Source organism: Psammomys obesus, unplaced genomic scaffold (assembly GCF_907164565.1).
Source record: "Psammomys obesus unplaced genomic scaffold, mPsaObe1.curated_primary_1811, whole genome shotgun sequence".
Lineage (NCBI taxonomy): Eukaryota > Metazoa > Chordata > Mammalia > Rodentia > Muridae > Psammomys > Psammomys obesus.
In genome coordinates, this window is record NW_026596040.1 from 38,369,137 (window position 1) to 38,393,352 (window position 24,216).

At 43.1% G+C, this 24,216-nt stretch overlaps 1 protein-coding gene across 1 annotated transcript in view; it reads right to left on the reverse strand.

The window, feature by feature from the left end:
• Slc14a2 (solute carrier family 14 member 2) overlaps nucleotides 1-24,216 on the reverse strand; it is a 58,225-nt gene that overhangs the window by 29,853 nt on the left and 4,156 nt on the right. The window contains exons 4-9 of the mRNA XM_055622737.1: nucleotides 18,450-18,578; nucleotides 14,368-14,560; nucleotides 8,345-8,492; nucleotides 7,251-7,385; nucleotides 6,871-6,920; nucleotides 6,266-6,440 (exon numbers count right to left, since the gene is read on the reverse strand). Of these exons, the coding sequence (XP_055478712.1) occupies nucleotides 6,266-6,440; nucleotides 6,871-6,920; nucleotides 7,251-7,385; nucleotides 8,345-8,492; nucleotides 14,368-14,560; nucleotides 18,450-18,578 (830 nt within the window). The remainder of the gene's footprint in view (nucleotides 1-6,265; nucleotides 6,441-6,870; nucleotides 6,921-7,250; nucleotides 7,386-8,344; nucleotides 8,493-14,367; nucleotides 14,561-18,449; nucleotides 18,579-24,216) is intronic.

Genomic DNA, 24,216 nt, shown 5'->3' on the forward strand with positions numbered 1-24,216 from the left:
TCATGGCAGGCTCCTTCTCATAACAGATCCAGAGGATCACGACCTCATCACTGTGTTAATATCGCTAAGAAAGACAATCAAGGCTGCTGCTAAGACCAGGTACAAGTATCGCCTCAAGCATATTTTCATGATCACCTCATCACATTAAGTGGGGAGACCTGGTCCATTTTCTAACCCCTCTACAGGATAAAAGGACACTGGAAGTTTTCTGAACATGACCTATTGTATCCTCCTAGTGTCTTTAACTGTAACCAAGTTACAAAGCAGAAACAGGGGATCATGGCAAGCTGGCTGAAATGGATGATTTCTGGATTCATCCAGAGAGACCCTGACTCAATACATATAGAATAATTGCCACAAAATGTCAGCTTTAGCTTTCCACATCCACATATGTGCATCTGCATGCACACACACACTTTCATCTCGATTCTTGTCTGATTAATACTTTTACCTCTATATTTTGGTCTTGGGACAGATCGCATATTTTGTAAGGCTGTCTATGTTCTAATCATACAGCTTTGATATTCTGGAATAATGCTCCGTATAGTAGGTCATATAAAATATTCACATTCTGCAGCTATATGAAATAAGTATATGCTATTGAAATCGCTTTATATGAGGGTACCAAGAAAACAAGTTGTTGAGGAGCTGGGATGTGTAGACACCCCTGGATTAGGATGACCCAGTTCTATTGGCGTGTCTACAAAAGGGCACAGGACACAGAGATGGGTCAAACCTGGGGCAGGTAACTGGGCTCTGGAAACAGCAGGTAGCGACTTGCTGGAGGTTCCCTGGAGAGAGATCTTTGACTCCACCTCATTAGGCAGAAGTTTCATCCCAGACTCACTTCTACAAAGTGCCTCCCTTGGGACTCTATGATGTCAGAGCTACATGGGCTGAAGACTTGTGGAAAGGGTGACAAAGAGCTCATTGCTCACACAGTGGTCAGGAGACGGGGGACAGGGATCTGCAGGCTGATTTGTTTCCCTGGTTCTATCACAAGGCAAGTAAGTCAGGCCAGCTCAGGCTGCCGGTTTGCACAACTGAACTTTGGCTCACATTCTCTTATCACTTGGGTAAGTCTCTAGACTGGTTGTGCTTTCTTAATCTATACAACAAGAAGTTTGAACCATAAATGTTTAAGAGTCTTTTCAGCTTTACATTTCCAAGGTCTAGATTTTTTTTTTGCCAGAATTCTTAATAGGTTTCCCATCCCATGACTGCCTTCCCCAGACACAGTTGGATGGAGGAAAGTAGAGCTTCCTTTTGATAAGCCAGATGCTCCTGTAGGTTGGCATCTACCTGGCTCACTTGTGCCCCAGCGTCTCTTACCTGGGCTTCTTCGGAGTCCCAGATAGGGCTGGAGGGATCTAGGTCACCAGACTTGAGAAGAAGTCTTGCCAATGTCCTTGGTCCTCAGCTCCTGGCACTGTGGTGTCTCCTACACCCGAACCTCCTCACTGCCCTGCGTCTTCTAGCCCTTCCTTTTGACAACTGTCTGTAATGCACTAATTTTTACCCCTGAACCCATACCTGGCACGGGTCTGCCAGTGGAGGAAGAAGAAAGATGGAAGCCTCCTGCAGCCCTCCTGCTCTCTGGCCTTCTTGACTAAAGAAAGACACTTCCTAAGCAGCCTGGGGAAGATGTACACTAGCTGCCATAGTCTCCCCACAGCTGAATTAGGCAGCTTCCTTAAAGAGCAGCCCTGACCCTTGTCTAGTTGCTTCCTTGTTGTCTCTCAGGCATTAGCCTTCTCAGAATTCTAGCTCCAGTATTTGTCTTTAAGCAATTACCTAAGTATTGTCTCCTTGGGGGGCCAATTTGCCTTCCAACCTCAATAAACGCACTTAATTCCCCAACAGGCAGGACACAGGCTGGGGAATAGTGCTTGCCATCAGTGTCTCAATGGAAATTTTTGCACAGCCTAATACCAAAAGTGGGCTTTCTGTGGAAAATTTCAGACCTCTCCCCCTAACTTTTGTTGATCAGGGTCTTCAGGCTCACCAGGGTCCTCTCAGATTAAGAAGGGCATGACCTAACTGTTGAGGCCAAAATACACCCTGAGGTCTATATATTAAGGAGGCTGGCTCTTGAAAGTCCCATGAAGCCTTGGGTCTGGTGGGCTGGCTTGTGGGGGAGGGAGCCAAACATGTTTTGTTTGGCTTCAAGAGTATGATGGGTCATCAACCCCACACTCACATACTGCTCCCAGCATACACTTAGGGGTGAAAGGTGGCATCCTACCCAGAATGAGAAAGATACCTCACACTAAGGACATTAGCTCCACTTGAGTAGACAAACTCTCCTGCTGACGTCAAAGGGTCCCTTCCTACACCAGGTGTTTGGGACTCCCAAAGAAGGTTCTTGATGAAGGAGGATGAAAAGCAAACAAGAGGGGTAGGAAGAACTTAGGTGCCCCCACATTCCAGGGACAGGTTGGGAGCTGGTAGAGAGCTGACCGATTCTGTGCTTAGGCCCTTTCAGGGTCCATGACAGGCTGCTAAACCTCCTCTTTTCTTTTCCCCTTGCCATGTAATCTCTCAGCTCCATCATAGATGGCTGCCCTTTGCACTCTTGCTCAGGCTTCTTCTAGTGCTCTTGAACTTTTCACAGCTAGCTCAGTCCTGCTTTTTGAACCTTCACCTTGGTTAGCTGAGATATAGCATGGAGATGCCACCAAGAAGGAAAGAGAAGAAACAGTCACCCTTTAAGAAGCCACCCAGGAAGCTCGCACTGGCTGGCTCATGAGCCGACCAAGAACCATGGCCTAGCAGAGCATCTCTCAGCCACACATGTTATGCATATGGCATATTTAGGGTGAGGCTGCCAACTGTTGTAGAAAGCAAAAGGACATAATGGAATCTTGTGCCTATCAGGTCCCAGCAAACACTGGGGCACACTATCAAGGGCACTTGGAACCCTACAGTGTCTTTAGACCTTGAAGGCTTAATTAGAACTCATTTCAGAATGAAGTTTTCTTCAGAGTGCTCTGGCTTTCTTCAACTCTACATTTCCATATTTGAAGAAGGATGCTGAAATTAGTACTAGGGCCATACTCCTTGTGGAGTAAATTTAAGTTCAAGCTATGTGTGCTCCAAAGAGTGTCTCCTTTGCCTCACTTTGTGTCAGCCCCCACCTTCCCTCCTGACTGTAAGGGAAGGTGGGGGTTCTGAGGCATCCTTCATAAAGAGTTGGTTCATAAAGGGGACTTGATGTTCTCCTTCCCATCTCACTCCTTGAGGTTCCAGAATTTCTAGTTCCACTCTAGGCAGAAGGGTTCCCCATGGATTTCTCTATCCATGGTGTATTTAGAAGCAAGGAAAAAAAGAAGTAACACACACACACACACACACACACACACACACACACACACACACACAAATGTGGATGCTTTTCAGAAAGTTTCCAAATAAGTCTGTGTGTGGTTTATTGGGTGGAAATCCTGGCTGTTGCAAAACAGTCTCTCCTACCTGTTTTAGATGAGAATGTCTCAAATCTGTCACAACATTTGAGATCTGAGGGACCAAAGGCTTAGGGTCATATAGCAAGCCCACTGGCATATGGGGGATGAAGTCAGAAATGCAGTTTGAGAAGACCAGGTGATGGTTGGATCATAGAGGGCTGACCGCAGGAAGAACTTCAAAGTCAAGAGGTATGGGGCAGGGCGGGTTAAAGGAAAGCTCAAGTTAGCGATGCTCCTCTCTCAGGTAACCATGGTAAGGGATGCTGCAGGGGTCACCTGGTCTAGCCCTCTGCTCACTACACAGAGTCCTGACAGGTCTCCAGTTCTGCGTTGCCTGGGTGGGAAACTGAGTCTACACCATTGCTCAGACAGTTGTAACAAAGAGACTCTCTTCACTGACTCAGTTCAGCTGTCTGTCATCTATATGCTTTGCTTCTGAGCCACCCACTGCCGACAGCTAAGGCTCCATCCATTTTTCTTCCTAAGGCATACATCATCATTTCCAATAGGATAGGAATGCTTCATCTCATTTCCCCTGCTTGGCTTCATCTCAGCTGCCCTCTTGCATCACAGATAGGTTCAGGACACACTGCTTGTGTTTCTTGGTACTCTCCTCCTATCATGATCAAACCTATTCTCAGAAATGATGCCTGCCACCTAAGATGCAAGTGACCGATCATGCTTATGCCATTACCAACCCAGGGCTGTTTATATTTTAACAGCTTTCAAACCTTAAATCAAAGGGATGGCTGGGGATGCTTGGGTAGCAGCTACGGGAAACACAGAGGATAGAAGGAGAATAGGCAGAGAAATTTTCCTGGATTCCTTAAAATAATTTCTGAGACAATTCCTAAACAGAAGAGCAACCCAACCAGGTAACTGCCTCAATCTGAAAACTGGTAAACTTCAATGCGCTCTCAGGCTGTCTGTCCAGCATCCTTTTCTGAGGCAGAGCTACTCAGCTGTCCAGGCAAATCCCCATAAAATAAATTCCTTGAAGGCAGGGTCAGCTCTGATTCTCTCCTGGTTTACTGTCAGGCCGGGGCTGAGTAACATATTAACAGTTCCATATAAAAGAATCTTCTGGGTGAATGAGCAAATATGGTCAGGCCAAAGGCAGACTTCTCAGGCTCTGAGCATTGGCAGGTACTATGTGGCCACCAACATGAGATGCCAGACGGGATGGAATGGGGGCTTGAGTTGAAATGGGGGTCACGTAGCTTTCAAAGTCAAAAAGAAACCAACATGAAAGATATGGGTACACATGGTGATTCCATTGCAGCCCCTATCCCAAAGGTTTTATAGAACCCAAACTATGGTTTCTGAACCCCCAGTCCAATGCAGCAGCTACTGAGTTGCAGGAGAGAACCCATGGCTGGTAGTTGAATGGGAAGAAATACCTCAAAGAAAAGTAAAACGATAAATGATGAAAACCATAAAGGGGAAGACAAGCAACTTGGAGCACAGGTCATGGGGTGGAGAGAAGCTCCAGAGTCAGAGGAAGAAGGAGGGAAGAAAAGTGAGGATCACACCAATGACGAGCAAAATCTCTGAGTGCAAGAAAAGCTTGCATTTAGGTGTTAAAAAGCAGATAGACGAGAATGGGCGTTAGGCTCAACTTTATAAACAAAGCAAACCTCTAGAATGGAAGGTTACTTATAAAACAAAAAAGAATCATGTTTCTCATTTGTAATAGAGATAGGAAACATTTATGGCCAACTGAGGACTCCATGACCAGATAGAACACCAATCACTTGCCGAAGCCAAGACTTGGTGGCCATGTGAAGAGTTGGAAAGCATAGCACCAGTGTTCTTTCAGGTCTAATTTGAAGAAGATCCTCAAGGAAGAGTTCTAAAGAAGTAGTACATGGATGAGCACAATGTTCACAAGACAGGATGATGGAAAAAAAGAGCAAAGAGTCAGTGTTCGGTGTTAGTGGTGAACAGACAAGCGAAAGCACAAGGCATGAGGTGGGGTCGGGTATGGTTTCTTGCAAAGGAAGAGGCATGGGATTAAAAATGGTGCACTCCCAAACACCTGGGCTAGGAAACTGCCAGTATTTTAGAAATGGGCATTGTGGAGGGGAAGAGGGAAGGGCTATGAAGGCTTTAGTGTCTGAGATTGGGAGAGGAACACTGAAGAGATGGAGCATGTTATGATTAGCTATTAGGGTTTTTTTTTAATGGAGAAAATGGAGAAAATGGCTTTTATACTGAGTGCTGGGAAAAGCAGTTTAACTGCCAGTGGAAGGGAATGCTCAAAAGTTCAAGACTTCTTAATAATGTTTTCAGTGCTCCAGTTTTCCACGTTTGGCTTTTTAAATCACCACAAAAGCCCTCTTCTGTGGAAAGCTTTTTGAACCCACCATCCCCTTGCTCTAAACCAGGGTGACTTTATCTCATGTCCTCACTTGTCTCTACTCTCTGTCTGCTGAGGACCCACTCAGCAAGGTCAATTTCATAGCACTATTCTTTAGACGAACCACTATCATTTTCTAGCGCTCTTCTTAAAAGACTAAGTAACGTTTTTGTTTTGTGCCAACAACATGTAAATCAGACTCCTCACTCCCAGTTTCAGCAAGGGCATACCAGCTTCCTTTAATGCTGCACAATGGGTAGTTATAAAGGTCTGGGCAGAGGGATGGAATCAGCTCAGGGTTAGGGAGGAACAGACGGGCTTGATTTGATACAAGTGCAAGGAGAGGCAAAGAAAGTACGTGCTGAGTTGATTAGTCCAGAGTTGAGACCACAGGGACGGAGGTAAGAAAAGCATTTCTGCTCAGAGCCGGGCTAGTAGTCACCATTGGGGGACTTCTCTTCTTCACTGCCTTTCATTGTCAGGAAGTAGATGCGGTTGGCCTCTGGGTAGGTGACTTTGCTCAGCGGGAGCTTGTAGATGCCAGGGTTGTTGCTTGTGAGGAGAAGGAAGGTGAGGGTGGAGAGGCAGAAGGGCCAGGTGCCTGGAGGCACGCCAACCTGCAAATTGAACCAAGAGATAGAAGAATGTTTCCAGGCTCTTGTGTTGGGCCAGAAGCCCGGGGAGAAGGATATGATAGGAACTGAGGGTGGGGAGTCCTGCCTTCTGCCAGGTGAAGGTAGTTAGTGTTCCTGAACTCAGAGTGTCAGAGTAGCCAGTCAAGGAGATTGACTTGTCGCTCTCTTTGGGTACACTCAAAATCTTTTAACGCTGCGCCTGAATGGTCCTTACTCCCAGGTCTGGAGTGCCATCTGTCCATCCTGTTCTCTACTGCTGTCTTTCAACACACACACACACATACATACATACACACACACACACACACACACACACACACACACACCCTAGAACTAAATGTTCAAAATTCTTATTTGGATGACTCCTGGGTAAAACTTGCCACCCACTTTGGATCAGAGAGTCCCAACTTACCACTGCCATCATATTGGAGAGGGCTGCTCCCATGTATGCACAGAACAGGGCTGTGGAGGAACAAGAGCAGCTGAGTCAGCATCCCAGAGTCTGACTTCTTCAGCCGCTGCACAGAACTGGCTTTTCTGCAGCTATGGTGTCTGAAACCAGCCTTTACCTGACGCTGTTATTTCCCTGTCAGTTATCCCTCCATGGCTATGTATTCCCTGAGGCCAGAGGCTGAAGCTTATACACCTTTTATCTTCTCTCCATTTTCAGCATGACTTTATATAGTTCATTCTCATCCTGTCTCCACCAACTTTGGTAACAAATTAGAACAGACATATGACTAACAGAAGGCCAGCTAGAGGGTCTTGGTCGTCACTTTCTTAAAAACTTACCACAGACAAGGGCCAGCACGTGTGTCTGCCAGGTGAGTGCGTAGAACATGCCTCCGATGGCGATACAGGAGAGGACACTGTTGTAGCTCCAAAGGCCCATATAGATCGTCTCGAAGGGCGTGGCCACAGTCAGTGCTATCAAAGAAAGGATGGTATGTCTGGGTAATTTTGGACCACAGAGGAAAGGCCTCAGCATAGGTTCTGTCCTGTCCTTCACCATATACCTCCACCTCTGCTTACCAGAGGTGCCTCTGTAAATAGCATGTGACCATAGGAAATCAAACAGTAATTCCTGGAGTCACATGGTGATATGTGTATGTGATGATGTCTGGGATAAGGGGCAGCCTTGGAAAAGACATCAGAACCCTTCTTCAGTGCAAGAAGTTACATCATTTTCCATTTCAATACTGTTTCAAAGGCTTGAGAAAAAAGAAGTCCAGACAAACATAAATGAGTATGGAGAGAGAGGAGTGTCTGAGCCCCAGGGCAGGTGTGATCGTAGGTAGACATGGGTAGGGAATTACCGCCTCTTGCATTATTGTTATGAGGTTTTGATGAATTTAAAATTATTCCCAATTACAATTTTTTGGAAAGTTCTGTTTCCAAAAGTCTTTGCAAAACATTAGAATAATTCTAAAATAGTCTTTTACTCCCAGGGTCCCCTACCCTATTTTCTGATTCTATTGTGGGAAAAAGCATATCTATATATAAATGTGTGTACATACATATACATATGTGTAGGAATATGAAATTACACTCGAGAAATGCCAATCCGATTTTAGGAGACCTTTCCTTTTAGCTTGCTTAAAACTTTCAAGTGCTGGACCACATGTACCCCAGCTTGGGCTGTAACTGCTCCCCTCCTCCAACTTCTGGGCTCCATACTAAGGGTCCTTGCATTTCTCCACATGTTCTGTTTCTTCAATCTGCTCTCTTTGGAGAAAGCTCAAGGAAGGGAAAATAGTTTTTATCCCCCTGACAGTGTTTAAAACTCTACTGAAGACAAATCTGGGATGGTTTCTGTGTGCTGAGAAGAAATGGGATGAGGAAAATAATCCTAAAGATTCTCTTACAGAGCTGGGAATCTGTCTTACCTGCTAGCAGCCCCACAATTGACCCTATGGCTGCATGTAAGCAGATGAGTGGTGAGGAGATAAACAGAGCCACCAAGATCAAGCCACCTGTCCAAGGATTGTCGCAGCCGTAGACCTGGCCGACCCCAACAGGGATGGTTTGTAACAGCTGCAAAGTCAACAGAATGCAGGTCACTGGAATGTGGACAGATAATTCAAAATCCAGGCATCAGGGCCAAGACCAGGCCAGTGGGTAATGAAGGGGAACAGCGGGATGGCTGTGCCCTCCAGCGTGAGAGAGTACAGGGGGTGGGATGGCAACAAGCTGGAACAAATAGTTCCTCACTCCACCACCTACCAGGCATCCAGCATCCATCATGCAGTCAGGACTGGACTTGAGCATTTCCAGGGAGAGGAGAAACTTTGAGAGGGCCAGAATACACCCCCTTCCTAGATTGCCATTGGGGTATAAGGCACCAAGGTATTTCTTATAGACTTTTGAAAATCCTAGGAATGTTCTAGGAATATTGCAAATATTCTAGGCTGTTTTTATGGATGATTTGATAGATGGCCATTAGTGTGGAGCCTCTGAAACTGACTAAGACTTTGCTACCATTCCTGTCTTTGCATCAAAACACCATTGACTTGTCCTCATCGAGGAAGCTTGTCTAGCTAATGACCTTCCAGTTTTGAAATTTTGTAATCTAAATTGTGCAGCACAAATTGGATGGGTGTTTCTTCTTCTTGGGGGTGGAGAGGTCACAAGGGGGACAGACCTGGGAAAACTGGGAAGTGAGTGTGATGGGGTGCATAATGTGACATTCCCAAATAATAAAACTATTATGTTAGAAAAAATTCTATAGTTCTATGGTGCTGGATAGATGGCTCAGCAGTTAAGAGTGTTTGTATGGTATGTATTCACTTATATGTAGATATTAGCTATTAAGTCAATAACCAAGCTAGAATCTGTAGAACCACAGAGGTTAGGTATAGAGTAAAGGTCTAGGGGAACATATAGATCTCCATAGAAATGGTTGCTATAATAGGTAATTATGAATGGATGGGGGTGATGGAATTTGAGGATCAAGTTGAGAGGAGGAAGGAAGAGCGAGAGAATAGTGGGAGAGACAGCTAAAATTAAGGGCCATTAGAAGGGCCCTAATAGAGTAGAAGCTTTCTAAAATACATATACAAAAGTGGTCTAAATGAAATCATCCAATAACGAGGGAGATGGAGCCCCAACTGGCCATTTCTTGTCACCAAATGAAGCTTCCAGTACTGGGATTGGGTTATATCTAATTGAACTGTTGTTCAAAGGAGTCCCATGGGAATCCCCAAACAACCCAGGCTGCTGCCCAGACCACAGATTGCTCTCCACGAACTGTTGATAAGGCCCCGATTGCTGAAGACAACAAACCATTAAACATGGGGAAGTGGAGCTGGTGCCTACACAGAACCATTACCCTTATATTCTAGTGTTTCTGGTACAGGAAGGTACTCTGCACACTACTAAAAGAGAAACATAAACACCAACCCAGCCATAAACCCTCTGATCTACAATGGTGTCGTGTCTGCAAGATATGTTAGGGCAATGGTGTCAAAACCTGGTGGGAGTATCCAGCCAATATCTGATTGGACTTATGGCCCGCTCCATGAGATGGAACCGTACCTGACACTGCCTGGTGACAGGAACCTGATACTAGATATCCCTGGAGCTAAGGTAAAACCAAATACTACTGTTCTAAAAAACCAAAAAAAAAAAAAAAAAAGTAGCAATCGAACACATCCCAATGACATTCTGCTGTATTCATAGATCAGTGCCTTGCTCAGCCATCATCTTCCTCCTGCAGCAATTGGGAACAAATACAGAGACCCACACCAGACATTATTCAGAGAGTGAGAGTCCTTGGGATAGTAAGCTCTAAATGGGATGTCTCCATCAAATTCCTCCACCCCGGATAGCTCAGGGAGCCCTGCAGAAGAGGAGGCAGAAAGAGGGTAAGAGCCAGAGGGGTTGGAGGACGCCAGGAGAACAAGGCCCTCTGAATCAACATGAGCGGGGCAGAAACTGAGGCAACATGCTCGGGGTGGGCGTACGGTCTGCGCCGGGTCCTCTGAATGCACAGCATGGCTTCTGCTTAGTGTTTCTTGGGGGAATCCCGAGTGTGTGTATAAGCAGGCCTCTGATTCTTGTGCCTTCTCTTGGGCTCCTTTCCTTCTTTGTTTTGTCCCATTCTGATGTGTTAGTTTTTGTTTTATCTTATGTTTTATCTTTTGTTTTATCCTTTGTTTCCTCTTATTTATTATTACCCTCTCCCTTCCCCCGAAGGCTGATTGTTTTCTAATGAGAGACAGGGAATGGATCTGGGTGGGAAGGGAGGTGGGGAGGAACTGGGAGGAAGAGAGGGAGGAGAAACCATAATCAGGATATAGTATGTGAGGGAAAAAATGGAAAAGAAAGCAAAGAAAAATAAATAAAAATTTGCAATTTGGAAAAAATATTGTTGTTCTTTTCTGTATTAGTAGGTTATGTGACTCTAGGAGACAAGAGCTCTTTGTGGGTGAGCATAAACACGTGTAATAGCTATATACCGAATGATTAGTGATTCTCAGACTTTGTGTTCGTTGGAACCCTTGGGAGCTTTAAACAACATATCCAGCCTGGCTTCTCCACAGGGCATTTGATGAGACCAGCGTGCTTCCCTGCAAGCGAATATTACATGCAACAGGCTGGTGTCTACTGGATTCATAGATCACCCACTTCAGATGTCAGGAGGGCATTGCCTTGTCCTTTTCAGACCTTTGTGATTATCAATGAGTTGGACTTTAGAACACATCTGATTTCTTTAGGGAGTAGTGTTTGACTCCCAGAGAACTTTCAAGTGTTGGAATCTCTTGTTTCCCAGCGCATGGCTTTTAATAGCTGAAGGGATGGTGGTGGTGGGGCCTGGGACCCAGTCTTATTTTTAGGGACCCAGAAGGTGTGGGCAGGAAGTCTCAGCAGATGTCTGATCTCTGATCACATGTCAGCCTCTGAGGAACATGGAATGCTCAGTCCAACGTCCATCTTTCCACCTGGAAACACAGCTTGTAAGCCTAAGCAGTTAAGAACGAGAGGAATTTGGGAACACAGAGCCTCCGTTTAGAACAAAGCTCTTCCACCTGCAGGGAATCCATATTTTAGCCTGGGAACTGTGCGCTGCTACTGCTCCGTGCTGCCCCCTAGGCTACAGCGGATGCCTGAGGGAAAGGGCATTCATGTGGACAGTGGAAATTTACAGACTGCCTCCCTCTTGTAATTCTCAGCTACCTACAGGCTGCTTGCACAAATTGGAAGCGCATCCTCCCAGTTCTTTGAGAGTAAAAGCAAAACGGAATTGATTCTTCCAGATTCAGATTTGGATGGAGTAGGGGAGAGAATTTGCTGGTTGTCAAGATTAATGGATTTTTGGGCAGGTGAGAGGGTGCGCTTGGACTTCAAGGTACCCGGATTTGTGGTCAACCATTTTTTTGTGTGTGCCATAAGCCATCTTTTCTCTGAGATCCATATCACACTGACCACCACAGCACTGAGGCATCTGCCCTTGCATGTACGCTGAGTCCTTGGTGATCCTTTCTTAGGTCGTGCCACAATGTGCCTGGGGTTGACAGTGGACAGGGTTCTGTTCCTTTTGCCTGGCTGACCTTTGGTAATGAGGTTTGGCTTTTCTTCCTGCTCCGTTTTGCTTCTGGAGCCAGGCCTTTCTGTAAAGGCAGGGTTTTGATTTTTTTTTTCCAACTTCTTGGGTTTAGTTCTCAACCCTACTTCTAATCCCACTCTGAACTTAGCCAGACAAAACTTAAAAAGAAAGAGGAGGTACTTTCTCTCTGGAAAATTATGTATGAAAAAAAATTCAATATCACTGAGGAAGGCTTATCAACCATCTGAGGGTTTATGAACTCGAAATCCCAATGACTTCAACAATCTCTCACTATTTGATCCAGCATTTGATACACAGGAAATAGGAGCAAGTGCATCTTTTTGAGTGGGCTCAGGTTTAGAGTGTAGCTGTCCCTGAAAGACCTTGGGGTACTGGAGCAGAGAAAGCCACACTAAAGCTCAGGTACACATAGAAGCTGTGGTGGGCAGTGTGGACCCATAGGCCAAACCTATTTATACCTGAGGACTTGGGTTGTTTTCAAACACTGCAAAGACTATGACAGGGCAAATCCTAGGTACTCTAGGAAGCAGAGCTACAAGTGTGGGGGTAAATATAAAGGAATTGCCAAGGACTGTGAAGAGCACTCCTGTGATTAAAGGGACCTGGTGATCAGTAGACTCTTTTGAAAAGCATAAGTTTCAGCATACTATGATTGCTCCAAGCTGAGGCACATGTTCTGCGTGGGAGTGTAAGATGGTGGTTCAAAGTTAGGATTTTGCAACACCTGCCTGGTGTTAAGTGCTAGCTGCAGGTTGTCCTTGGACAACTGCTTCTGCTCCTTAGTTTTCTCATTTGTAAATTGGGAGTAATGGTAGTACCTACAAGGGGAAATGAGTTAATGTATTTATGGTGTAGGATAGTGTGATACATAAGCAGTTGTGCTCATACAACACTAAAGTTTTATCATGATGCTTAAGTTCCAGCTGGTAGCTATTTCTACATCTGTAAACAAGTCTAAGATTTTATAATTATATATGCTTTTAGAATCTTTTTATTCTGCTTCTCTCTTCTTAATGTCTAGAGGTCAGGAGAGCAAATGAACATGCATATTTGTAGGTAGGTTATAAGCAGAGGTCCTCAACTCTGGCTCTATTGGCATCCCAATTATATAATTTGTAGGATACTTAACAGAGTCCCTGGATTCTACTTACTAGACACTAGTAGCATTCTCTGTTCTGTTATCTCACGTGTTTAGATGCGTGCGTGCGTGTGTGTGTGTGTGTGTGTGTGTGCGTGTGCGTGCATGATAGGTGTGTGCATGAGTGTGGACATGTTTGTGCCACAGCACAAGTGTGGAGGACAGGGAAATCTTGGGTGTTGGTTATTTCCTATCAGTATGCGTTCTGAGGGTTGCACTGAGGCCGTCAGACATGCCTGGCAGTCATTTTTACCTGCTGAGCCATCTCACTGGATCAGCACTTATTCTCAGGCTCTCTTCCTCTTTATCCCTTCCTCTCCTCTGTTTCTATCTTCCCTCCTATGTTTTCAGACCCGTATCCCAGGCTGGCCTGAAGTCGGCGTGTAGGTGAGGATGATCTGATCATATTGTTTCCATCTTTCATGTGTCAGATTATAGTCACGTGCCTCTAAACTTGGTTTACATGGTGCTGGAGATTGAACCCAGAGTGTCGCATGCACTCAACCAGCTGAGCCATATCCTCACCGCTGGTCATGCTTGACAATAAAAAAATATTTCCAAATGTTGACTAAAGTTTCCAAGGAGTAAAATTCCCTTTGCTTGATACAGAGAGTATGTGAAAAAAATCTACCCTGTCTTCTATAGATAATACCTAATTCAATATGATTTTGAAGTATATGTTAGTCTTTTACTGCTTGATGAAATTATCTGTCTCATTTAATGCTTTTCATTCAACTGCAGCTGCCTTGCATAGGCAACTTCACACTTCCTGCTCATTGTGCGTTGTCTCTTGTGTACAATGTAGGTTTCACAATTGGCTTCTTTCAGGCATACTCTTGATGTCTGAAAGTGTCAAGAATGTGATAGATGTCCAGTAGAGATTTATTGAATGCATGGATGTGGCTTCAAGCCTTTCTGGTTGATGCTGAGGTTATCATATGGTCTCTTTTTCTTTTCCTTTTAATTTTTTTCTTAAATTGAGACAAGCTTTCATTATGTAGCTCCAGCTGGCCTGGAGATCCCCTATGTTGAGCAGGCTGACCTTGAACTCATAGAGATCTACCTGCATCTGCCTCATTTGAATGCCAGAATTAAAGTGTGCACTGCTATGACCAGCCTCATCTGGTTTCTGTTGAAGGATAGAACCTGGCTAATTTATTGAGTAGAGTCCAGGGTTCTTGACTTATTGCCTTTAGGCAACTTACCAAAGGCATTTCAATCTCTGTCCAGGTGATATTGGGAGCTGAAGACACAGGCTTGACAAGCGTTGTGGGGAAGAAGAGGTTGTAATGGCCTGTAGCTGCCAGGTACAGTGTTAAGGTGATGTTGAAGGGCAGTGTGAACACTGGCAGGTCCCACTTGCTGAAGATGCTACTCAAAGCACTAGAAACAACTGGGCTGTATAAAGAAGAGACACAATTAATCACGACTATCTTTAAGCTGACTCTATCTTTATCTCTGGACATTGGAATGTCTACTATCCCTCATCTTTAAGCTCCCCTAGGGATTTTAGTGGTTCACTGATCTATAACTGAGAATAATGTCCTCAGTTTGAGGAAGCAAATTAAAAACACAGTAATTTGAATGGAATACCTTATGAAATAGTTTAAATACTTTTTTTGTTCCTTCAACTGAGAAAACCAAACAAAACATGATCTTTATAAAATGCCATTATTGCCTTTGGCTTGTCCAGATGTATACCAGCTGTTGCCTGGGGTTGTGACAGCATTCTTAGGGTCTGACCTTCTAGTTAGATGATGCTAGAATATGTATGTAATGAACAAGATTGTACTTTCTGGGAGCCTCTCTGGGGACTTCCAGATAAAACAAAATCTTCAGTTATTTGCACACATTGTCTTCTTGGTCTATGGTCTATTCCTGGGGATGAGCATGGATTTTGGACAGAGAGAGCTGAATCCAAAACCAATCTGTTATAACTTAGAGGCTAAGTGAACAATGTTAAATAAATAATAATTTAGAAATAAATTGCTTGCAGTTTCAGCTTTCCCTGGAAGGGACCAGCCACTCCAGATATCCCACATATCTCTCATCCTCTGAGGCAGCTGGACAAGACAGAAAACCCCATGACCTGGTTGCATAGCCTGTCTTTAATTAGTGGCCACGAATCTCACATGGGCATTCAGGCCTGCCTAAAGTAACTCTAACGCACAGAAAGCTAGTTCATGTTTGTTTTTTTCTTTGAATTCTTACTGTCTGCCTCTCTTCTTTCTGTCTGGGTCAACCACAAGGTTTTATTTACTTCATAAAAAAGTGATGGGATGAGAAATGTTTCATTTCCTAGACCATAAAAACACACACTCCGCCAGCTTTGTTCCCACACTGCCTCTCTCCCTCCCACATTTGATGAAAGTGTCCCAGCTCCTTCATCAGATTAACTCTGCCTGTTCTTTGGTTTGGATCCTTCGCCAGGGCTTTTCTCTTACAGCATTCTCCACAGCGTAGATCTCCTTGTCCTCCAGGCCATTCTTGTCAGGCTATGGTACACTTTAGTAGTGTCTGCTTTCAAATGCTGTCTCTGTTTAACTCGGCACTCACTCCTCTCCAGGGTCTATTTTTTTCACAGCAGTCCTCCTCAGAAGAGCTGGTGCTCTGTTATCACAATCTCTCTGCTCCTCTCCTCCCTGAACCCCATCAGTCAGGTGTGTGTTCTCAATTACAGCGCAGAAATGGCTCTAGTCAAGTTCACTCAATGACATCTCACTTGGCGAGTTCACAGTCACTCCTTTCCTCTTAATTTAAAGCTGGAATCTTGCACTGTATGGAAATACTTTCTGTGTGGGCTACTACAACATTGAACTTTCTTAGATTACTCCTCGCTTACTCCATCTCAAGTTCCCTTCCATGACATTCCCGCTTTTCTGCCAGACATCTAATTATTGGGAGATTCCTTGGTTGTCGCTTGGCTCCTTTCTCTCCTTAGCCTTCCCCTGTGGGTGATATTTAGTCTCGTAGATGAAACACCTTCTATATGTGTCTGCCTTTCACAGTCGACTCTATCATTAGCTTCTTGATTCCCATGTCCAGTTACCATCTCAGCACTTCTGCTTGGAAGTCTAACACAGGTTGTGTAGACAGGTTTCATTTATTTTCGTCTCCCTGCTTTGCTCTTAGACTGCTGTATAACCCATATGCTCAAGCAAATCACAGTAGTATATTGAATATTCCCCCTTTCTTATCACCAGCTTCTCAGAAAGTCTTCTTGCCTTTGTCTCCCTTAAATAAACCCCAGACCCAGTCTCTTCTGGAGACCTTCATGTATTCTGCTCTAGTCCAGGCAGCCCTGTCTCTGTGGATCTTTTTAGTGAATCCTTTTTATAACTCTGCAACCACTCTTGTTCATCTAAATCCGTCCTCCACTTTGTAGGCAGAGAAGCTTATGTAGTTTTGAGTTTACATCATCGCTCTAATCCAAACTGTGACACTCTGTTCCATTTCTGCTATAGACGTAATACAAATCAGAACACTTGTTGGGTGCCGTGGTACTAGGGAACTACCTCATCTACTGAACTCTAAGCTCCCGCCACCTCTCGCTCATTCTTAGCACTTCAGCCTCTTGGGTCTTGCCTCTATTTCTTGGCCACCTCCCATTCTTCATTTGGAGTCTTGTATCTGAGGCATCCTTCACCCAAGCGTTGAGATGGTACATGCCTCCCTGACATTTAAGTGACAATTCAGGTTTGCCATCTATAATGTGTCTTTCCCTGACTACCCTGCTTGGAGTCATGCTCACTTTTCTCCAAGCAGTAAACTCATCTTGAAAGAACTTTTATTTGCTAGTTTTATAAGAGGTAAACTTATTAACTAGTAAATAAGAAAAATATAAACCCAAGAGAATAGTGTTTTTTCTTTATCTACACTTATCAATAGTCACTGTGCTCAGTGAATAGGCACTTGGACTTTTGTCTAGTGGGTGAATCTTGAAAACAGCACTTTAATCCAGGCTAAATGGACCGAGTTTCAAGGGCAGTATGAATGGATTAATAAATGCACTGGAATAGAAGGTCGTATAGAATTTCACCCAGGGCAGGAGTCAGTGTTTTCTGCCTTTTAGTTTGAGAAATGGGGGGTAGGGGCATTGAAATCTGAGCTACTACCAGGTGCCATATGGCAGAGAAGCTGTGTTGAGGGGTTGAATCTATGTAGTTATAAAACAAACGCATGCAAATGAGGATGAGTTCTGCTCCTCACTGGGGGACATGTGGGGAGCATTAAGAAAATTCCCCGCAGAAATGACCATTTTGTTTTTTGTCCCAAATGCATCAAGGAAAATAGAAACCCCAAGAAGAAAAATAAATTGCCCAGAATGCTTAATGCAGTAATTTATTTGCAAGCACCACTAAAAAGCAATGAAACACTACTTAAGCTAAATTGAACTAACTGGTTTTAGTAACTCCAGACTTTGAAACCTAAGAAAGACATTTACTTCTCGGAGATGTTAAAAATAAATTACTATGTCTGATTTATTGCTGAGAACAGGAATAAATCACCATGTCTGAGAGGAGTTGAGCATAGGGTAGTAGAGATGTGTGATGGGAAAAGTTGGGGACACTGCTTCCTATGATAGTAGGCATACTATTGGGCCATTTGGACACTTTACTGACCCGCTTCAAGTTCAAATGAAATTAAGATCATATGTGTGACTGGCTAAGCTCACTCTGTATTCAACAAGTATTTGTTCCTATGTCTCTTCTCTCTTGAAGCTCTCAACTGAAAGCTCTAGTTCAAAGACTCTGCACTTTGCATATAGACCTCCTGGTCCAAGAAAGCCTTCTGATTCTACTACAAGTGTGTTTCCAGATTTGAAAGATTAGTAAGGCCACACAATTCATAATCCCCATGTAGCCTGGGGTTTAGTAATGCAAATTCTAGATTCAGATATCCAGCCTCAAAACCTGAATGTAAGACCTGGAAGGGGCTACTCACCCTCTCTATGCCTTAGTCTTCTCTTCTGCAAACTGGGGATAAATATAACGTCACCTTGCTTAGCACTGTGCTGGTACTTATGAGCTATTTAATCATCATCAACCTTTATTATTTATAAAGGAAGATTAACAACTCAATAAAACATGTGGTTTTCAAAACGCCTCTAAATGGTCTCTGGTAATTTCTGTCTCCACTTAACCCTGCTGTATTGTTTCTGAAGTTATGAACTTATGGATTTTCATGGTCTTGCTAGACAAAAATCATCTGTTTATGGAGACACTGGGGTACACAAGTGTGCATGTCCCATTGCTACCCAATGAGCATAAACAGGGAGGTACCGCACCAGGCCATGGATGTGAAGGTCACAGGCAACAGAAGCCACCAGTAGTAGTCTAGCTTCTCTGAGAACACAACCATGAGCAGTCCCACCAGCATCCCATTATAGCCATGAAGTCCAGAGGCGATGGCTGACCTGGATTGGGGTGGAAGTTATGTTGCATTAGCATATGGTAGTTCACATTGAACACCTACTCTCAGAACTCTAGACTCTGCATAAATTAGATGATTCCTTTAGTAATAGATGGAAAGTGAGACTCTGAGGTAAGATGGTGGACTAGAGCCACCTGTATGTGGCTCAGCGGAAAAAGTGTCAGGGTAGCTTAAAAGATTTATATCTCGTATATATCCAAAGAGAAAGAGAGGAAATACTTCAGAAATAAAAAAGGATAGCTGAGGTTAAGTTGTGGTTCTTTCTGACAATGACCTCTCTGGCACGACAGGGCCACCCATTAAGAGGAGTTTTCCTGGCTCAGGGGCCTGCCCTGGGCGCCATCTTGAGAGGGAACCTATTGCTTACGACAGACTTACCTGGGGCTCTCTAGACAGAAGCAATCCCAAGTCAGAAAGCTAGGACAGACTCTATCCTAGCCCCAGCCCTAGTGTGTAGGGGAGGAGGGTGACACTGAGAAGCCAAAAGGTAGTCAACAGGACTCTCCCCGAAGGCAGGGTTTAGGGAAAGGGGTCCTCCTCATCTGGGAGCAGACCCCAGCACATGAGAATGCTTCTGGACGTTGAGTCTCAGGTGGGCAGCTTGGCACCTGTCTGCTGTGTGGCTTGCTGCCACAGAGCAGAGTCCGAGATTCTGAAGTTCCAGCACACAGTCTGCATTCTACAGTCTCACCTCTCTAGCAAGGTGGCTGCTGCTCAGTGGGCTTAAAGGTGAAGCCCTAAATCCGCTTCTGTCGACACTAAGGCTGCAGTTGCTTCGAACAACATACATGGAGGCACCCTCCAGCTTGAACATTAGCTACCCCAGCGATTATGAACTGGGGACTCTCAGGAGGGTGAGAAAAACTTGTGTGATCCACAGACTACAAACCTAATGGCTTGCAGAGAGACACACACAAGGGAACTTCTAAAACGGGGACAGATTAGCAGACATTGGACAGCATTTGTACCAACACAGGCTCAGAGCCAGTACAAATCAAAGGAGGGGAAAGAGCTGAAACTCAACCAACTCTTTTACCCTCTGTATGTATACAACGTTCTCTAATGTTCACCAACATAGAAAAAAGCCAGTCAAACAACTCATTTTTAATTTATTTTTTCTTTTTTCACCTCCTCTGTGGCACCCTTCCCTTTATTATACTTTTCATAGTAGTTTTACTTTATCTTTAAAAAATATTAATATTTTCATTTCCAAAGAACTGCACCTCATCATTACATCAGATATAGAATACCTGTCAGCCCATGGAAATCCCTAAGTAATAAATGAAGTCTTAAGAAATATAAAAGAGTTGAAATAATTTCTTGCATCTTATCAGATCACAGTAGAATAAAAGAAATCAATAAAAGAAATTGGGGGCTGGAGAGATGACCGAGTGGTTAAGACCATATACTCTTCTTCCACAGGACCTGAGCTTGAGTCCCAGCACACACATTGTGTAGCTCACAACCACGTGAAACTCTAACTCTGTAGGATCTAATATCTCAGGCTTCTGAAGGTACCTGAAATCTTGTATACACACACACACACACACACACACACACACACACACACACACACACAGTTAAAAATACAATAAATCTTAAAAAAGATAATATACAAATACTGGAGACTGAAGGATAAATTATTAAACAAGGAGAGGGTTATTGAAGAAGCTAGGGAGGAATTTAAAAAAGTCCTAGAATCAAGTGAAAATGATGAGGGACTTATGAGAACTCTTGCTACGGTGATTCGAAGAGGAAACTTTATGACTGTGAGTGCTTATGTTAAAAAATCAGAGATATCCCAAATAAATAACCCAGTGATGTGACTCAGTACCTTAGGAAAACATGAGCTTGTTGAACCTCAAACCAGTAGATGGCAATAAACAAACAAACAAACAAACAAATAAATAAATAATACAAAGATCTGTTCAAGAATGGTGAAATAGGGACTAAAAACAAAATCATAGACTCAACCCAAGAGTTTGTCCTTGGAAAAAACAAGATTGATAAAACCTACAGCTAACCTAACCCAAAAAAGGGAGAGAAGAAACTTTGAGTGACAACAGATCATACAAAGCTGTCACAACAGGTTTCAGTGAAATCTGGAGATTTACTAGGGAGTATTTCCAAGACTTATATTCCAAAAAAAAGTCTAGAAAATTGGGAAGAAATGGATACATTCCTATACACACAGCTTCCTAAAATTAAATCAAGAGGACATAAAAACTGACACAGACCCCATAGTGTGGACTTTCTCAATAGGATTTTTTTTTTTTTAACTTAGGACTTAGCACAAACAATGGGATTTCTGTGTGTGTCTCTGAGTCTATATTTGCATTGTTGTGCTTTTTTCTTTTTCTTGTTTGGTTGTTTGTCCTATTCCATTTTTTGCTTTATCTCATCTTATAGTATTGTATCATATTGTATTGTATTATTATTCCTTAGATGCCCGTGGGTCTGGATGGGGGGAGGGATGAGGAGGAAATGGGAGGAATAGAGGAAGAGAAACTGTAATCAGAATACATTGTATGAAAAACTTTGTTTTCAATAGATTTAGAAAAAAATATTGACAAATGGGCCTCCTGATTGTAAACCTTCTGCATAAGAAACAGTCTACTGAGGAGGAAACCCACAGATGGATGAAAACTGTTTCCAGTTCTATATCTGATGGAGGGTTGATATCTAGACTCTACAAAGAACTAAACCCACAAGCATCAAGAAAACACTCCAATGAAAAGGAGGCTTTAAATATGAACACAGAGTCCTCCAAAGAAGAAATGACAAAAGGCTAAGAAATATTTTGACAAAGTGTTCGACATTTTCCTCCAGCAGGGAATTGGAAGTTAAAACTACTCTGAGATTTCATCTTACCCCAGCGAGAACCACTGAGATTAAGTAAACAAAGGACAGTAAGTGCTAGCAAGGATGTGGGGGAGGGAAACCTGTGTTCACTGTTGGTAGGTGTCACAATGGCATAGACGTCATGGAAATCAGTATGGAGTTTCCTTCCAAAGCTGGAATAGATCTACCATATGACCCAGCTCTTCCTCTTACGGAAATACATGCAAAAGGCTTTTATCTCACTACAGAGACACTTGCTCATCCATGTTCATTGCTACTCTATTCACAATTGCCAGGAAGTAGTAACAGCTTAGATGTCCATCAACTGATCAATGGGTGGAATGAAAATGTGGTGCATTTACATAATGACATATCATTCAGCTGTTAAGAAAAATGAAATTATGAAATTTGCAAGTAAATGGAGGAAACTGGAAAAAGTTATATTGAGTAAAAGGTAACAGACTCAGAATGATTTGTTACTAAATTATCTATTGAGTAAAACGAGCTAACACCAATGTCCCTCAAAACATTTCATAAAATAGCAAGGGAAAGAACATTACCAAACTCATTCTATGAAGCCAGCATTGTCCATATATTAAAACTGGATATTTCTACAACAGCAACAACAACAACAACAACAACAACAACCTGACCAATACCCCTGATAAATGTGCATATAAAGTACTGCAAACTGAATCCAGAACACGTGTCCCTACAGTTATGCAAGGACAGTTTAACATATGTAAAGGTAATATAAGATATGAATTTAAGGTTAGAAATCACATTATAATTTTAATAGCTGCAGAAAAGAACTCTGACAAAATCTAACACCTCTTCATGATAAATGCTTTGTAGAATCTGGGAATAGAAAAACAGACCTCAATACAATAAAGACTACTTGCATCAAAGCTATGGCCACATTAGATAAAATGGAAAAAACTGAAAGCATTCCTTAAAAATAAGGAATGAGTAGATATTGTCTGCTCTCTCCAATTTTATTCAATATAGTGCTCTAAGTCTTAGGTAGAGCAATAATATAAGAAAAGAAACAAAAAGCATACAAATAGGAAAAGAGGAAGTCAATTATCTATTTGAAGATGACACAATCCTACACTTAAGACATTACCCTACAGATTATACTAGGACACTCATGGGTCTGATAAATATTTTTGGCAGAGTTGTAAGATCAAAACCCAACAGGCAAAATTCAGTTGCTTTTCTACACACCAATGACAAATTTATGAAGAAAGAAACTGTGGGACAATCACAATGACTTAAAAACTACCGAGTAGAAAAATTAACCAAGGATGTGATGACTTATATAGCAATAACTTTGCAACGCTGGAGAAAGAAACTGAAGAAGACAACAGAAGATGGAAAATTCCTCCACACTTACGGATTAGGAGAATTAATATTGTGAAATGACTATGTTACTGAAAGAAACCCACAGATTCAAAGCAATCCTCACCCAAATTCTAATGACTCTCTCCATTGAGAGAGAGAGAGAGAGAGAGAGAGAGAGAGAGACCCCTCCAGATGGCATCAGAAAAGCCTGAGAATGGACAAAGGCATGCCAAGCAGAAAGAGCAGTCCTGGAGATGAGCTGACTGATGCACTTGCCTCTGAGGATCATGGGATGGTAGCTGGGGCTAGAGGAAGCATGGTGCGCAATGTGGCTTACATCACTGTGGTCACTGCTGTTCTGGGATCCAACCTAGGCCCAGGCCCACACTGTGTGCAGTTGCAATGACATCAGCAGCATGGCTTTGAGCCCGTGGGATCTTCACCGCGTGGCCAAGCCTGGTCCTGTCACCCACGCAGAGTAACTTAAGTGGGCACCTTGTGTCTGCTCTTCCTTGTCCTTCAGTTATAAAAGACAGACTGTTTTACCCACTAGCTGATTCTGGGTATGATGCGGAGTTACAAATAGCCAGGCATGCTGGTAAAAACTGATCTTGAGAAACCCACTGTAGAGAAATGTATTTTATAGTGTGATCTAGTTCCCCTACCATGAATATAACAAAAATTTCATAAAATGTTTATCTCTACTCTACATAAATCACTCTAATCAGTTGTGTTTTATTGAGTGGCTGAATTAAATAATGTCACTGATGATTCATGATATGTAGTCTCCAAATTGAAAAGTGTATAATATGGCAGAATCTAGTATTTATTTTCCAAATTTCTTAAACTGTAAGAAGTTCCCGGGAAGCTGAGTACCATGGCACATGACTAAGCCCAGCACTCAGGAAGGCAGAGGCAGGCAGATGTTTGTGAGTTCGAGGTCAGCCTGGTCTTCAAAGCGAGTCTAGGACAGCCAAGGCTACACAGAGAAATCCTGCCTCCAAAAACCAAAAACCCCCAAAACAAACAAAAAAAGGAAGTTCCTGAGAGACCTAAAAGTCTCTTCCCCAAATGTAGCAAATGTACGCCAAAGGCCCACTGTCACATTATTTGTGATAGATAAAAATTTCATGGCATATGCTAGCAAAAGCAAGATGGATAAAGAAAGGACGGGAGATGGTCACAGTGACTGTCACTGGAGGATATGGTGCCATTGTCATGGGCACCGGCACATGAGAGGTTTCCTCTGTGAAGAGTGTTCTATTTCTTGGTCTGCATATTCTTTGCATAGGTCTTTGTTAAACTGAACATACCAATGCTTCCCACTATTTATGTACCTAATTTGGAAGAAAATAAACTTTAGGTTTTCAAATAATAGATCTAAATGTAAAATAAATAAATAAATAAATAAATAAATAAATAAATAAATAAATAAA